General features: G+C 41.7%; 1 protein-coding gene across 3 annotated transcripts; it reads left to right on the top strand.

Annotated features, from left to right (window-relative positions):
* rfx7b (regulatory factor X7b) lies at positions 1 to 15,991 on the top strand. Of its 3 annotated transcripts, none has more exons than XM_030425422.1 (10): positions 1 to 412; positions 3,166 to 3,199; positions 6,205 to 6,290; positions 6,683 to 6,721; positions 6,814 to 6,936; positions 7,026 to 7,142; positions 8,002 to 8,086; positions 8,187 to 8,394; positions 9,398 to 9,693; positions 9,792 to 15,991. In XM_030425422.1, the coding sequence occupies exons 1-10, from the start codon at positions 285 to 287 to the stop codon at positions 13,140 to 13,142; spliced, it is 4,467 nt and encodes a 1,488-aa protein (XP_030281282.1). In that variant the 5' UTR covers positions 1 to 284; the 3' UTR covers positions 13,143 to 15,991. The 3 variants fall into 3 exon arrangements, with proteins under 3 accessions (XP_030281282.1, XP_030281281.1, XP_030281284.1); XM_030425421.1 differs by having other exon boundaries at positions 6,635 to 6,721; XM_030425424.1 differs by lacking the exon at positions 6,683 to 6,721.
* Positions 15,992 to 17,552: the final 1,561 nt, after the last annotated feature.

Below are 17,552 nucleotides of genomic sequence, written 5' to 3'. Positions count from 1 at the left end.
CTTGACGCAGGCAGCTCGTCTGTAGCTGCTGCTGGCTGCTGCAGGCGTGCTATTTGCGGCAGCGGAGAGATCTCTGCGAAATGCCTTTTGTACTCCCGGGTGTTTTTGGGGTTTTGTTTTGCGTTTCGCGAGGGTCAGATCACAGTGTTTGTAGCCATGCCCTGTGGTGGATTCAGCGGGCTGTCCTAGCTGACTGAGCCGCTCCAGCAGCGGTGGGTCCGGTGCAGTGCACAGCCGGGGATGAGGCCTACTTGTTAAAGCTCCCCCACCACCCCTCCATCGCGATGGCTGATGATCAACAACAACCTGGTCAGAAGCCTGCCTCGGGATTAGGCTCTCTTCCAGCGTTGGTGCCAGGACTCCAGGGGCCCGAGGCTAACGCGTTACAGTTCAAAATAAAGAATTCAATTTGGTAAGGATGCGAACGATGCCCGAGCAGCCACACTGTCCTTTTCGCTAGCCGTAGCCTCGTAATTAGCGTATCTAGCTTCTGGAGTGGCAGGAGGAGGATGTGTGCTGCACAAAGCGGCTGGAAATAACACGAGTGCTGCCGTGCTAACCCGAGATATCTTCAGCGAAACACGGCGGCCACGCTGTCTGCTACCTGTTTATGCATTAATAACACGCTAACGTCGGGTTAGTTTCAGCCAAAGCAGCTATAATGATTAGCATCGAGCCATAGGAGGCCATGTGATAGATGACACCAGATCCACCGGTGGTGCCTCTGATGCTCAGGATGACAGGTGTCAGAGCAGACAGCTCCACAGAGACGCACTGATTTAATGCTCCTAATGATAATATCCTGTGGTCACGCTGGTTGATGTGGCGTTTTGCATGTTTATTTTCTGCAGAGGCTTTTGGAAATTGCTCATACTCAGTTGTGTCAGCTTGGCCCCCCCCCCCCACCATCACCTTCAAGTATATTCAATCAGGGCTGCACAATTAATGGAAATATTCTCAAAATGGCAATATAACCAAATGAGGGACGCCACCAATATGTTTTTTAGCAAAGTAAAATGTGAGACAAAACAGGATTTTAATTTACAGAGATGTGTCCTGAACTACAAAATTTGTTCTCCAGATGTTTAAAAATAAATAAATAAATAAAAAAGAGTCTGATTGACATGTCAGCCGATCACATAAATATCAATATCGGTGTAGATGTTATCGATATCATATGAAAACGCTTTGGTTATAGGAATACAGTGCAGAAAATGAGGCGTGGGATGATTTATAATCATCAGTACATTTCAAATTTCACGTGATGTTTACTGTTTCAGTTCACTGATGTCATTTTAGACCTTTTAAGGTTATTGTCTAACTGTAAAACATCCCGCCTACATTACTTATTTTTGTGTTTTCTGCAAAAAAAAAAAGTGTATATTGGCTGATGCATCGATATCAGAATTTTTTTTTACTCCATGAGATCAGTATTGGCATCGGCCCCAAAAACTGAATATCGGTCGGACTCTCATATAAAACAAAAAACAACACATGTTGGTTTTGTACAGACTCATCATTATGATTTTAATAGTTATTTCAGTAATAATGAGAGGCTTTTAAATAGTGTTTCCATTTGATCAGATTATCGAATGTGGGGCAGAATTATGTGTTGGAGGAGATATAGGAAGATCGATCTGTCTCTCGCCAACGCTGCTGAAGATAACGGAGGATCCTTTACTGAAATTCAAAAGTTTTACAAAAAAACGCATGGTCATCAGAATTTGGGCCAAATAAATTCAACAAAGTGATTGTAGATGAATTAACCCAAAAATTAGAACAAATCTCCTGTTTGGATCTGTAATCTCTGATGTAAGTAAAAAAAAAAAAAAAGAAATGTGAACAATGTGAGTCTCTTGTAGGGTAAAATATCGGCTGTAACTTAATTAAAGAAAAAGTCTCAATACTTCGAGGTTGATGTCGCTATCATGAAATATATCAAGTGCAATTGTAGTAAATAACATTTAGTGTTTGTAGCTGCTCAGATCTTCTGACACGCTGTAAAATCGCTTTGGAAAAATGCACTTAAATGCACTTTTTCCATCTACACACAATAACCCACAATGATACTCTGAACATACAAGGTTTTTGCTCAAATCTCCCTTTGTGCGCCTGCTTTGATTGTCCTCAAGATATCTCAAGGTCTGTATCTGAAATCACAATTAACCCTCATCAACTGAGTACATAGAGTTTATGTCTATTGTCCACCCTATTATTTGTGTGACCAGATTCTGAATTTGAGTCCCACAAGTTGAGGTTTTTACAGAAAACATTTTGACATATTACAGCACCAAGCCCCATGTGGAAGTAATAAGTAATATCTGCTGGATTCCATTTATCTGCTTCAGTTTCAGGGTCATCATTGATTCTATCAGTCACACCTGTGCTTTTGCTTTTCATACCATGACAAGTTAACAAAGGCCTGTGGAACAGCAGATCCCTCCGTGCAATTCACTGCATTTTACGGATGTAAAATTTACAATCGGGGAGACTTCACATCTGTCAGCGGTGATGCAAAATATTTCCCACGTGTCAAAAATCAAGATTTACTACTTATTTTATGGTAACCTTCTGACAGTGCATTGCAAAGGGAGTAGTTAGCGTATGAGTATCTAGAACTTGATTAGAGGAATGACTTTATGTCGATTGGATAATCAGACCAAAAATCAAACCATGAAGTATGAGTACCATGAGTACTGGGTACTGCTTATCACCTGGCTGACACCATTTCTGCAATACCGTAGGGCATCACAGAGTGTAGGGGCCTCTCCATGGCAGGGACTGGAAACATGAATGCAGCCAAATGCTCACAGGACTGTTGAAATGGTGATGTTTTACAATCCATGGGAAACCTGAATATTTTAATGGCCAGCTGATGTTTGGAAAACATCTACAGAGGGACCAGACAATGGCAGTCCACAACACACTCCTCAACTAGACTGTAAACTTTCTGCCAAAATTGCCTCCAAAGAAAGGCTCTGAATTCTCGTGTAAATGACAGTTTTTCCGAAGTCTGAGTATTTCCCAAAGCTGCTGTTTAGGATGATCTGACTTGATAATACCGAAATGTCACATCTTGATTAAAGTAACATTTTACTGCATGGTTACAGTTGTGCAGTGCATTTTTTGACATTTCTGACTTTTGCTCTCTCTTTCTCATTGCAGCAAATCTGTACAATCAAAAGTGGACAGCATATTGGTGAGTATCCACAACACACTGATCTACTGGTAGTCTTGGTTATTTGTTATCTAACACTCTCCCAACCCTCTTATTATTGAAAGGTCACACAAAGTGTTTGTTGGTGGATAATAAGAACAGGTTTGCCGCTTAGCATTTACAAAGAAACAATATATAAATGTATGTTTCGTGCTGACAGCCTGACGAGCTTTACTGGACCGAACTGAGAGCGTAGTGCCTATTCAAGATTTGAATCGCGGTAAAAGATGATATTGTTTTACAGTAGCACATATGTCCTGTAAGTACACAATTTCACAATATTCAAAAGAGCAGCTTTCTTGTCACGTACAGAAGATGAGCTACATTTATCTCTGTCACGTGTGTGTCTACCCTACAAGCTTTCTATTTATGCACATTTTGTCGTGGATTCATCTGAAGTGTCCCACACCTTCTACTCAGCAACAAAGCTACGTTAGTGACATCAAAGCCACATCATTAAGCTTTTTCTGTCTTCTGGTCCTAATAAAAAAACAGAGACGGTTAACGGTCTGTGTTTTAATTTTAGCAAGTCTGCCTGGTGTCTGACCGATTTCTGCAAGCAGGCTTCATCCTTTTTTATAACAAGTCACATCAGTCATGTTATTGCAGGAAAAGAACAATTGTACATAATAAAAATAATGGTAACACTAATACTGGAGCCCAGGTATACCGGGTTTTCGGAGCCAATGTCAACAACAATGTTAAAGAGTCAAACAATTACGATATTAATATAATATATTAATATGATCCACCAAATGTGGTTATCAAAAACAGATAGGTACGTAATCAATGCCAGATACTTTATTGTACAACATGACATCAGAACACTGTAATTTGATACACAGGGAATTTGATAATAATAAAAAGTATCAACATAATTTGCATAATGTTTTCATACTGCCACAAAATTGACCAAATAAACGCCATACAATATATTACGTTTCAATGCTACTGTCTGCGTAGAGTGATATTACTTTACATGGGCATATGCGATTCAAGAATGTAAATTTAAGTGTACTCTGAGGATAAGACTCCATCATTAGGTCTACGAAATAAGGCTTATTTCAGTGACACAGAGATTTATAAGCTGGGCTATATTAAAAAACGCATTAGCCTGTATTAATATGGTGATGCGCTGTGACGGGTTCTTAAAAAAACAGCAATCAACGCTTCACTACAGTCAGTAACGTGGATTGTAACGCGTTCCATGGCATAACTGTAGTCATGTCTTACTGAAATATTATTATTTACGTGTTATGTCACTGCATGACCTCTAAAAGGAATAGATAACTGTAACGCTTAACTTTTTTAACGCATCACTTCCAACACTGATCGTATGTTGCCCAAACATAAAATGTAAAAAACATGATGATTTGACTCCGTTCTCAAGGAAAACACATGCAGGGTTTTTTCTTGACTGGGATACATATTAAAATTCCAAATTAATAAATGTGTCAATCAGTTTAGGAAAAATTCAAACCACATAAAGGTACAATGTTATGGGGTTTTTTTAGCTGCTGATCTTAACCCTTAGTATACAGGTGGTGCTAGCATTGGGTAGCCAATGGATGGCTGGAGAAAATATTTCTCGTATCTGACATTTTGTAGTTAATAATCAAATTGAGCAGAGAAGGGATCAGGTAATCCGTGCTTGTAGCAGTGGGGTGTGTAGTAAACAGCAGTTTCAGTCGCTGCTGATTGGCTGACAGCTCTCACCTCATTCATTCAAGTATTGGTTTCCTTAGCAACAAAGAGGCAAATAGAAAAGGAAGAGGTAAGATGAATCCATTCTTAGACACCAAATGAAAAGCAGATGGGGTGGAATAAATAGTGAAGAGGTTGTGTGTCATTCCTGTGTAGATTTTTTTTTAAAAAAGTGCAAAATTCCTATCCGGATAGCCAAAATTTTCTGTGTATATACAGTCTATTAATCCTATTTTGTGCCAATCAGGCGTGAAATAGGATTTTTAGTCTTTTGATCAATGACAACTTCTCTTTTACTTATATTACTCCCAGGAAGCGTATTGTATGTATATATTCTGTTTCTGTTTATATTACGAATATACCAGTTGTGATATTCTGGACTGATAACATAAAGCATAAAATAACAATTTGGCCAATGCTAATACCAATGTTTTTGTTGTTTATTTTGTTATTGTTGTTATTTCCTTTTCTACCATAGAAAAAAAGAGACATTTTCATTATATGAAAACAAGTGTGCTGTTTAAATTTTACTCAGTCCTTCATTACAGTATCTTTTTGAAAGAGAACAAACAAATGTATGAAACAACCTTTGATAAAACAGTCTTTCACATAAAAAATATCCCTTTTTTTGTTTTTTTATCAGAGTAACTAAGGCTTGGTTTAAAACAATCAATTATTTTGGATTAAATGATTATATTCCTCTTTTTAAATAGGCCTACATCTGTCATAACTATATCCCATTAATTTCTCCACAGCGTGGTGAGAGAATTTTCTGAATAGGAATAGAGCTGCTGCTCAAGGAGCAAGGACATAATTGCTATGTAAAACCAAGTCATACTCCCTAGGCAAAATTTAAGTGTTAACATCGGCCAACTTTTGGCCCGATAACGATTATTCGGCGATTATAAACGAGTATTAGGCTACAATCAGATTAGGATTCATCAATTGGGCCCCTAGGTCTTTGTACAGCATCAGTTCTCTCAGAATTCCTTTCATAGCCAAGCAAAATTAGTATTGTATCTGAAAATCCCCTGACTCTGTTGAATCGAATCAAATCAAGTCAGGAGCTGGTGAATTGGAAGGCAATCGATCTGGGAAATCAGTGGCAATACTAGGCTTTAAAAGTAACTGTTTCAAGAATCCGTCTTATTCCCAAATAGGCTGATATCAGTCAACACAATGAATATCAGCAAATACAGATGTTCTGCTGATAAACATGCACCCCCCGTGTTTGTATCACTGATGTTTTCTGTGCGTTTGTGTGATATTTTTTATATTTACAGCAAGATGTTGAGAAGTTTACAGACATCGAAAAGCTCTACCTCTACCTGAAGTTGCCTTCTGGTCCCAGCAGTGGCAATGACAAAAGGTGTGTCACAAGCACACACTGTACTCAAGTTTTCCACTTTGCTCTTTGTCTCACACACACACGGCTGCTTTGTTATGGCTCTCATTACATTATTGGCACTGTTGTCTCATTGCTTGTCAAAAATTCACTATCCACAGGCTACTACACAGTTTAGGCTGGTAGCTCCTTAATTAAGATGAATTTCAAGATTTATTTTTGCTTTTTTGACATTTGTTGGGGGGGCTGAGTTCTTTCTTCATGCAAAGTTTTCATTCATTTTTCAGCTGTATGATTGATTATCATTATGAAGCAAACCACTGATCTATGTAGACTTCTGCTATACCTAGCTGTCTGTGTTTCATTTGTTTCCCCATATCTATTCATCACCCCAACCCCCCAATTCTGCCCATTTGGACTGAGAATGAGAGGGGGTCCTCCACTCCTGGATTATGGTATTAAAAAGTTTCTGTATTAACAAGAAATGATGCATACAAGTCAAGGACACTGCCTCACCAGATTTATGTTTCTCGTGTGCCAATTTCAGTGATCAGAGTTCCATGTCGTCAAGCCGTACTCAACAGATGTATGCATTCAACTGGATACGGAATCACCTAGAAGAGCACCCAGAGACTTCCCTCCCAAAGCAAGAGGTGTATGATGAATACAAGTAAGTGTTATGGGGTCAGTGGAGGAGATGGGACTGATATACATCATGCGTAAGTTTATAATCTAATGTCGGATTCTCCTCTCCTGCAGGAGCTATTGTGACAATCTCGGCTACAATCCACTGAGTGCAGCAGACTTTGGAAAGATCATGAAGAATGTCTTTCCTAACATGAAAGCACGTCGACTGGGCATGAGGGGCAAATCCAAATATCCTTTAATTCTGATGAACCTGAGAACAAAGTCAACTGCCAGATCCCAATAAATCCTACACACTTCCCCTTTTAGGGCATTACCGTCGGTAGCTGTCAGTGAGCCTCTGTGGCCCTATTGTTGCGGTATGTCCTGCACCGTTGGCACTGCTCATCCCTTGTTAGCAGCTTTATGACCGATGAGTGTGTTAAATTTGTGGCAGAGCCCGTTGTTGAGAGAAAGAAAAGAAACGGAAAAAGAAAGGAAAACCACTTGAGCCTGTCACTGTAGCATCTGTGATTTCACCTGTTAAGTACAGTTTCTCCGTATATTTCACCTCCGCCTCCTCACTTGTGCGATTTGCAACATTTTATGACATATTCTCGACTATGAGTGGCGACGTTAGTGAGATTTTCCTTGCTGAATGAATACAGGATACTGCTACCTGGTGGTATGGAGATGTATTTACTCTCACACAGGTGTAGGATGTACAAGCTAGCTGGATGTGGGTTGTAGTCTTTGCGCTGTGTTTACTTGCAACATTTTGGCTGAGACTTGGGTGACATGAAATGACAAAACAGTTGACTGGGGCACTAGTCAACTGCACATTCTAGGTTGGTTAGTTCCTCTTAAAAAAGCTAAACTATAAACCACTAATCACCTGAGGACTGTTGCCAGCAAACTACAAAGGCGGTAGTGGGAGTCCTTGGTAAGGAGCTGAAAGCTGTTGTTTGGCTCTGAGGTTTTTTAGATTTACAGTTTCTGGCAGATAATTTAAAGAAGGCGACTTTTTCTTTGGGCCTAAAGGAGATAATAAGAGTAATGAATAGACGTATCCAAGGTCATTATGCGTTCAGACACCTTAACTCCTTCTCACATACTGTTATAGTGGGTTAAGGAAGAAAGCTTTTGTTCACATGCCATCCTTACCCAACCTGGATCTGCAGAAATCTGGTGATGGGGTAAGATAATCTGCAAAAGCAACATGCATTACATTTCTAGTCCAGCTTTTTAAACAGTCTGATGCTGATCCACCTGCTGCTGTCTTCTGTCTGGCTGCAGTGTGAGCTGATGGAGCCATCAGGTCAGTCTCCGAGCGCTGAAGATGAAATGAGATCTGCAGCCTGTGGACTGGTGTGTGAGTGGGCCCAAAAGGTCCTGAGTCGTCAGTTTGACAATGTGGAGGACCTGGCCCGCTTCCTGCTCAATAGCCACTACATTGGTACTAAATCCATGGCTGCACTCACTGTTATGACCGGAACACCCACAGGTAAAGATCTACTAGTGTGGTACTTTTAATCTCGTTTGGGTTTGTACATGCTGAACATCATAGTTGACATATTGAAGAGTTCTTTGGAGAGGTTAAGTTGGAAAGGCACAAGCTAATAACTTTCAAAAATGTAATTTGTTGTCAACATTTGTGATTATTAGCCTTATGATGATCACTACTTCACATCGTCGATTACACGGGAAGATAAGTCAATTTGCTGAGTTGTAAAGGTAGTAAAGTAGTCACACAGTGAGAATAGATACATCATGTATGGATGCATCAGTGACTTTTTAAATTGCAACATAGCTCTATAGATCAGAATAGAGCCGTGCATAGAAATTCCCATCCCCTTTTCTACATGCATCTCCCAAAGCAGCGAGTGATTGCACAAAGTTGCCAGCTGTCCATGGTGCTGAAAATGTAAACTTGTCTTGTCTGTAAACCTCGTCTCATGGTAACAACCCTCATGATGACATTTCAGCCCAAAGTGTTATGATAGATTGAAATTTCAGGGGATATTCTTGGAAGACTTTTTTATCTATTGTACTGAGTACATGATGAAAATGGCCATGAAACACAAATTAAAATCAGCCTGAAATCAAAAAGGACTTTCTGCTTTGCTTTCTCAAAAGGCATTAACAATTCATGTCCATTAGTAAAGAATGATAAATACTTAGTCCCACTAAAGAACAAAGTTATGGAAATAAAAGATTAAATCTATCTTGTTTACCAAGGTCAATGGTTTGCTTACAAATAGAAATAAATTGTAATAAATGGGGTTGTTTTTTCCAATATATGTACTTGTCAGCAAGATGGATCAGGGTTTTCAATTCAAAACCTTTTTGCAAGTTTACTAATAAACTAAAGATAATCTTAGTAATACTTGTCTCACTTATGTGTGGTATTGCAAGTCCAGAAGTCCTGAAACTGCCACCACTGGCCTCCCCTGGTTTGAAGTGCTTTTCGTTTTTCATAATTCGTGGAATTCTTCTCCTCTGGACAGGAATGAAGACGCCAACTCCAGCCTCTGCATTCGTGCCCACAGCTGAGGCAAACTCTTTCCAGCCCCAGGTGAAGACCCTGCCCTCTCCTTCTGTTGATGCAAAGCAGCAACTGCAGCGCAAGATCCAGAAGAAGCAGCAGGAGCAGAAGCTGCACTCACCCCTGCCCAGTGAGACCCAGATCAAGAGAACGGAGGCCAGTACCCCTGGCCCGACCATCCCCTGTGGCAGCCCTGCTCTGCTCTCTCCACAGCCGACCATAGGCATCGTAGTAGCAGCTGTCCCCAGCCCAGTCACGGTATGTGGCTTAGTATATCTTGCTAATTATACTCAGACATGTTGAATATAAATGTGCTTAAATGTAATTTTATATTCTCGCTGTTCTTCTTCTCGCAGGTACAGAGAAGCAGGCAGTTGATGACCTCGCCCAGCCCTGTAGGGACAGCAGAGGGCAAAGTGTTGCCTGTGAACTTCCAGGTGGTCACTCAGTCTCTTAAGCAGTCCCCCAAAACCCCACAGAATATCTCTGCTAGCCCTGTGGGTGACCGGCTGGCAAGACATGGTACACGGTATGCCCAAATTCTGCCCAAGCCCTCTGCCACCAGTGCCATCACCCTGCGCTCACCACCCACCCTGCTCATCACCAACAGCCCTATAAAAACTGTGATGCCCAATCCCCACGTCAGCTCAGTCAATGTGGTGAAGATGACGGCCATTGCTCTGGCTCCCAGCAGCAGCAGTGCAACAGTGCGTCCTGCCTCGGCTGGTGTGAACACCACAGCAGCTTTGGACGAGTCCCAACACCTACAACTTGTAAACTCGGCAGCCCCTCCATCACCTGCAATCAGACCCAGTGCCCCAGTCTCCCACTTAACCCACTCCACCGACACCAAAGTTGTGTCTGAAGCTGGAAGTGAACATAACCCAACCCCTGGCACAGACAAAACAGCTGTTGGGTCCAAAGAGGAGAGAGTGGCTAAGTTCAGGGCTGCCAGTGAGCCAAGCTTCCTGGTTAAATGTTCTCCAGGCCTAGACAAAGGTTTAAGGTTAAAAAATGACCCCACATCCCCACCCACCTCTGTAGCTGTAGCTGGGACTCAGGACAGCAATAACAGTAACTGCCATGACAGTACTTTGTACTTGACTGTTGATAATCACAACTCCAATGGCAACACTTCATCCAATGGCTCCTCCGCTGTTACCCCGACATCAAAGGATCCCTGCTCAGATGCCAAGAGCCCCAGAAAGCGCACAGGCTCAAGCGGGGACTCCCATGTGATTCCTGTGAAGAGGGTGTTTATCTCCCAGCAGCCACTGGCTGTAATCGACAATCCCAAACTTGGAGTCAGTGCTGCAATGAAGAGGATCCCCAGACCGGGAACCCCTGCCAGACCAGAGAGTGCCCCCTGCAAAGTGAATGTGAAACACACCTCTATTGGGCCCACACAGATCCTTGCACTCTCAGACTCGCCCATCACGCACACTGAGGGCACCCAGACTGTTGTCAAACCCCAGGCCTTGGTGGTGAAACGCGAAGACCATTCACTTAGCACTGATACCAGCACTGGAGCAGCTGGAAGCAGCACGTCTGATCAGGCATTGCTGCAGCAGATCACCGGGGACCCTCGTGCCATACCAGCCAACTCAGGAGCACACGAAGCCTCTGTGATGAGCGACTTAAAGAGCACAATATGGGAAGAGGGGCAGCTTGATGAGCTCCGGAAGCAGGCGTTTGCTCAGCAGATACCAGCAGAACACAAACAGGCCCCTACTGACCAACTTTCCATTATAGCCCAACCCTCTGAGGCCTCAGGACAGATCACCCTCACGCAGGAGATGGTTGACTTTGCAGGTTCTCAACCCAACATGGACTATTTTCCGTTCAATGACGACGACATGACCCAGGACAGCATCGTGGAGGAGCTAGTCCAAATGGAGGAGCAGATGAAGCTGAAGGGTCTGTTCAGTAGTTGTGTTGACGTTTCTTTGCAAGGCCAGTCAGCCAGCAATCAAGGTTCTATCCTCAATGCTCACCAGGCCGGCACCTCCTTCTACCACTCTGCTCACAGCAGTACTACTCCTGTCCAAACTCCCACACCAACACCAACTCCAACCCCAACACCCACTCCCACCTCTGAAATGACGCTTGGGCACAGTTTGACAAGAGAGAGCCCCTGCTCCCGCATGGCTCCCATCACTCCTGTGGATGGACCCATGGGTCGACACACACCCATCAGCACACCGCTGTCCAACTGCAGCAGCAGCGTCCCCCCCAGCCCGGTGGAGTGCAGGAACCCTTTTGCATTCACTCCCATAAACTCAAGCATCACAGCTTATCATGATGCCAGCATTGTATCCAGCAGCCCTGTTAAGCCCATGCAGAGGCCAATGGCAACACACCCCGACAAGGCCAAACTGGAGTGGATCAACAACCGCTACAACAGCAACTCTGCAAGTCCTTTGTCCAACCACAGCATCGGCATTCTGCCCAGCTACCAAGACCTGGTAGATGACCAATTTCGTAAGCCACATGCCTTTGCAATTCCCGGCCAGTCATTTCAGGCTCAGTCGAGACAGGATGCTGCTCACTTTGGCCGTTTGACTCCCATTTCCCCAGTGCAGCAGCAGCCACAACAGCAACAACAGCAGCAGCAGGTAACTACCCCCACTAAACAGGAGAGTTTTGCTGTGCCTGCACCGTTAGACAACAAGGCATCAACCTCATCTGCGTCGAGTACTTTTCGTTGCCGCAGCGTTAGCCCTGCAGTGCGCCAGAGAAACTTCAGTGGCAACACTGGCCCTCCAACCACCACGACAAATACCACCACCACCACCAGAGCTGTGGTTTCCCCCTTTAACTCCCCCATCACGTCTGAGGTGCTCAGCATCCTATCCAACTCTCAGACGGTCAGCTCGGTCCACAGCATGGTCCAGCGTAGCCAATCTGTTCCTCTGAATATCATGATGCAGAGTGAGATGCTTCCTGTGCAGGGTCAGAGTAACACCGCCAAAATCACCAATGTTCTTCTCAGCAAGATGGAAGCTGACGGGGATGATTCTGTTCGTGGCCTAGGCATAAACAACCTCCCCTCAAATTACACGGCCCGTATGAACCTCACCCAGATCCTGGAGACCACTCCTGGTTTTGCTGGAGGAACTGCTCACCAGACTCAGCTGCCAGTTGGCTCTAGCCCTGCTGCATTCGAGCTCCAGCAGCATGGCTACCTCACCACTGGCAGTGGAGATCAGGTGAGTTTCTCTACTGGGGACAGCCAAGCACAAGCGGGTCCTGGTGAGCAAGACCAGCAACAGCAGCAACTCCAGGAGAATCCTGTGCAGACACAACCACAGCTCCTCCTCCAGAGCACACAGCAGCAGGAGGTGGAGGACGAGCAACAACAGCTGGATTTCAATAACACTGTCAAGGACTTGTTGGGGGATGATGGCCTCAACCCCAGCTCCCAGTTGGTGGGTCAGGTAGCTTCAGAGCTCAACGCCGTGGCGTCTGACTTCTCAAACGACATCAGACTGACCTCAGATCTGTCCAGTAGCATCACTGACCTTAACACATTGGACACCAACCTGCTGTTTGACCCTAATCAACAGCAGGAACAATATGAAGACTCGACACTGGAAGAACTGAAGAATGACCCGCTTTTTCAGCAGATATGCAGTGATACTGTGAACTCTGGTTTTGACTGGCTAGAAAGCAAAGACCAACCTACTACAGTAGAGATGCTGGGCTAATGTTATCTTTTATTCTGTTCTGTTCTCTGTTGTTTGTTTGGTGCGTATGTAGTACATCTGTTTCTTAAACAATAATTTGTTGGGATTTGTCTGGACTTTGCCATTCGTTCTGTTAAAAGTGCCAGGCTTACCAGAAAATCTCTCCTACTGATCTTTGGTTACTTCTCTCCTTTTTCATTTGTCACCAAGAGTTTCAGTACTCTTAACCACTTTTCTCCCTCATCTAAAATTAGACATGTAAGCATTTCGAGTAAAAAAGTGTGAGTACTCAGTGGCAGCGTGTACTTGCAAAAGAGCAGGTTTGTATGGTATGAACATTAGGGGAACGTAATCTTCCATGTTATAACCAATCAATAATGCAATATTTGTATTTAACAGACACTTAATGAAAGCGAGATGGGTAGGAAATTTGGCACAAAAGACCAAAAACGTATGCTGTTGTATACAATTTTCAGTGTGTGCAGTTCAAGTTCAACCAAATGGAGAAAATATTGGGATTGTAGTATATGCACATAATAGTTGTAGTACATTTGCCTGCCATATCTGAATATTAAAAAGGGTAGCATCTTCTGCTGCCAGGTGCTGAATTTATGACATTATCTTTATACTTTATCATATACCAAATCAGTGGAAAACTGATTAACATCTGAGCATTGTCCAAGAGTGAAATTTTCTTAAAGCCTATACTTCTTGTACTGTTTAATATCTTATAAAGGGAGAAGACGAATCAGTGGGGAGAAGATGGGAATTCAGGCCACTTTGTGGACTATACATTGAAAGGAATCAACAACTGGCTGCCTTATTCCCAAAGTCCAAGGCCTTATGCCATCTGTAGAGGGACTGTATATAGTATAATGTTGAGAATCTTCGGAACCATCCAGAGCTTCATCATATCAAGGCAGCTGTTTCTCTGATATTTTCAGTACTATTTCTTATTGTTTTCGTTTTGCAGTGTTACAATATAGATGCGTATTGTATAGGCTAACAACTACACTGTGTGTGCCCTTATCAGTAATGGATTTAGAGGAACTTGATATGCTGTCATTTCATGAAAACCATGGCAGGCACACTTTCAGTCATGAGATTTTTTTGGGGGGGCATGCTATACTCCCAGCTCGGATAAGAATATCAATGGTATGGAGAAGGCTTAGTTATGTAGAAGGCTAGAGGCTGACATGTATGTTTTGATGTCATCTTGAGATCAAGAGGAAATTCAATTATATTTGTGGAGAATCCAGCCTTATTTCCATACCAAAGATGATCTGTTTGAATAACATAAGAGATTATTACACATAGACACTCCTAGTAATCATTAACAACAACGGGAAACGGGCAGCCTCAGAGATATTAAAGAATTTTATTGCATTTGAGGAAAAGGATTAAGTTGCATAAATCTTATGTACAGTATGTAAATTTGTGAAATGGTCACTGTCCTATGTTTTATAGATAACCATGGACCTGAAAGCATGTTGAAACCATCACTGCTAGCCAGGTAGGCTATGTGATACAGTAGGATGCTTGCTTGAGTTTTTGGCTATTGTCAATGTTGTATAAGTCATGTTTAAGCTCCATCTGTAAATAGGATAGATACATAGAGATTTGATGTATCAAAACACTATATTATGGCCATTATTCTAGCTAAGTATGTGCCATTTTAAAAGAAAAAAAAAGCTTAACAGATCTATAGTCGGCAAGATACTGTATGTTGTGTGTTACATTTCTGGCTCAATGTGTCGTAAAAGTAATGCTGTCTGGTCTCGCTTGCTGATTTTATTTTACTTTTGTTCTATTCAAAGATAATAGGTCTCTGCGGTTGCAGAAGTGATGTGTGCTTTGAGCAGGATCAATAGCATGGTATATTGAGAAAAAAAAAAGTTGTGATACTGTTAGCTGGTTGCAAACATCTCTGTGACAGACGTTGTGCTCAAAGCCTTTCAGCAGACACTGGAAAAAACGATTACTCATGTTTCAACAAACTTTGGAGGTTCACATTATTGCACTAAATTTTTATGACACATGGCTTTGCCACATCTTTATGGACAAATGTAATGATGGATGCCCACAGGAAAAAAAAGATAAAAAAAATATTTTTTATGACAAGATGAGTAGGGAAATTTAACTGTCAGAAAATGACTAATTGTCTTGTAGCAAAATGTGCATTAATCTCAGTGAGATACACATTTCTTACTCATTCTCATACATGAGAATATAAAGCATTGAGGGAAAAAAAAAGTTAAATAACCTTTTAAAACCTACATGCTCATTATGTTGATAAATGATTGTACGCACGCATGTGTGATGACTTCTGTTGTACTTTGTATTCTTGGTAACCACTGTCTTCTGTGATTGGGCAGGTTCTGTTAACCAGACTGGCGGTGCTAGTTTCATGAGTTACATTACTTTTGTTGTGTGCTGTTTACTAAGTTAATGTTGTTCTATATGTTATGTTGATGACTGTTTTCTGTCAATTTCTACATATTCTTATTTTGCAAAATGCATTTGTGAAGAAATTTAACATTTCCTCTTAATTTCTTTCTTTAACAATAAGGCACTGATATTTGAATTTGAATGAAGGAAATGCACCTCTTTATGAGTACAGGAGCTCCATCAAGCAGTGACTCTGATTCTTTACCTTTGACTGACCCAGATCCAACTCTGTTAGACTATCTTGTCCATTTCTACCAGTAGAAAAAAAAAAACCCTCCTCTGTGGTGTTGTCTGGTGTACTGCTTAATGTACAGTAGCTTGTTAATATTGCAAACGCGTTGTTTCTTTTTTCAATGGAAAGTACTCACTGGTGAGATTTTTAAAGTGGTTTTAAAAGCCAATAAACTTTTTTAAAGAATGTTCTTGTGTGTTTATGTGCTGATGATTTTGTATTTTATTGCAGTAAGTAAAAAAAAGCCTTAGATTATGAGAAGTACCCTCACGAGGCTTATTTGTCGTCATTGTAGTTTAACAAATACTACAGTGTCATAATAGGCATTTGCTTGATTTATTTTCTATGGTAGGTGTCATTGCTAGTACTTTTTAAATGTCACCAGGTAATGACAACAACTTAAGGAAAGAGATCTCTAAAACAGACATTTTGAATTGCACTATCCCCAGCTCATGACATGATGGTATTGATTTTTCCAACATTATGCAAATACTGATGTTTGTTTTTGGTCAAACACCCACACACTTTTAATATTTTAACACTATAGGCAACTCCAAACCTTTCCATCACCCTTCTGGCACAAGGTTGGAGGTCATCGGCTCTTCAAATGACCCCTTAAGGTCAGTGGGGGGTGGCCTCTCCTAGAGACAAGCTCTAGCCAATCAGAGCTCAGTTCGTTGGTCCCCTGCTCTGCTTTCCCAGGGCCCCGTGTTATTCACAACATGTTAATGACCTTAACCCTATTGATCATGGCCAAACAGCCTAACCTTAAGCCATGTGGAGCCCCAGCGGTAGCCTCCACACCACAACATTTGGCAACGTGAGTCGACAGATTTCAATAGCACAATGATGTTTTCTATTTTTATACAACACATCAATATCCAAATAGGGTGAGGTTATGAATAAAATACAGATTTTTACAGATAACTGAAATTTTGTTTACTTTAGGCAATGACTTCTCGTCATCCTTTTCACAGCTAAAATCACCAGATGAGGTTTTGTGAGAGTGAAGTTGTTTTTTTTTCTTCATTTTTTTGGGTCCACAGAAATAAAATCTTAGCATTTTTTAATCTACTTATATTAATGACGGTTGTCTGAGTACCCTCAATGCCAGTGACCTAGTTAATAAACATCCATAACTGATAAACTACAACACAAATGTGTTTCCTTAAAAAGACAATGTCCTTTGAATATATAACACAAGATGCATGTGTATTTCTTAGATGTAAATTTCACTAACACGGTAAGATAACTTAGAATTCTAAATTATTGAGAAAACACATACAGCATGAATTGCTGTTAAACTGACCCTTTAAGCCTTGAATTATGACTTTAAGGCTTTAGATGATTAAATCAATAGTTAGCTCTAATCAATACATAATTACACTCCGCTCTCTGCATTTGATTGGATAGTGAGAGTGTGGAGGTGCAGGTTTGTGGCAGTTATGCTTTAGAATAATTGCACAACCATCTATAGTTACTGTGGAGAGTTGTATCATATCTTTTGGAAGGCACAACATGTTTCACAATCTGAATGTGATGACTGCATTTACCTGTAACCCAGTGGATGAGTGTTTTGCTGATACAGCATGGCTGATCACACAGCTGGAGCCCATTGTGAGGCTATTGAATGAGGGGCTGGGAGACGGGAGGGTCATTGTCAAAAGGCACGGTCGCCAAGATCAATATCTGAATTCATTAGGCAGCTGACTTGCAGCCATCAATATCTCTTCATAATTACCAGGTTCTGT

Source organism: Sparus aurata, chromosome 8, assembly GCF_900880675.1.
Source record: "Sparus aurata chromosome 8, fSpaAur1.1, whole genome shotgun sequence".
NCBI lineage: Eukaryota > Metazoa > Chordata > Actinopteri > Spariformes > Sparidae > Sparus > Sparus aurata.
Note: the sequence above shows the minus strand (reverse complement) of the source record. Positions and strands in the feature narration are given on the sequence as shown.

What these genes read in the sequence shown, in the direction of transcription:
- rfx7b (XM_030425421.1), top strand. Translation starts at nt 285, where the DNA reads ATGGCTGATGATCAACAACAACCTGGTCAGAAGCCTGCCTCGGGATTA. An exon ending in TCCTCCACTCCTGGATTATG is followed by an intron (nt 6,722 to 6,813) that starts GTATTAAAAAGT and finishes TGCCAATTTCAG; the next exon opens with TGATCAGAGTTCCATGTCGT. An exon ending in TATGACCGGAACACCCACAG is followed by an intron (nt 8,395 to 9,397) that starts GTAAAGATCTAC and finishes TCCTCTGGACAG; the next exon opens with GAATGAAGACGCCAACTCCA.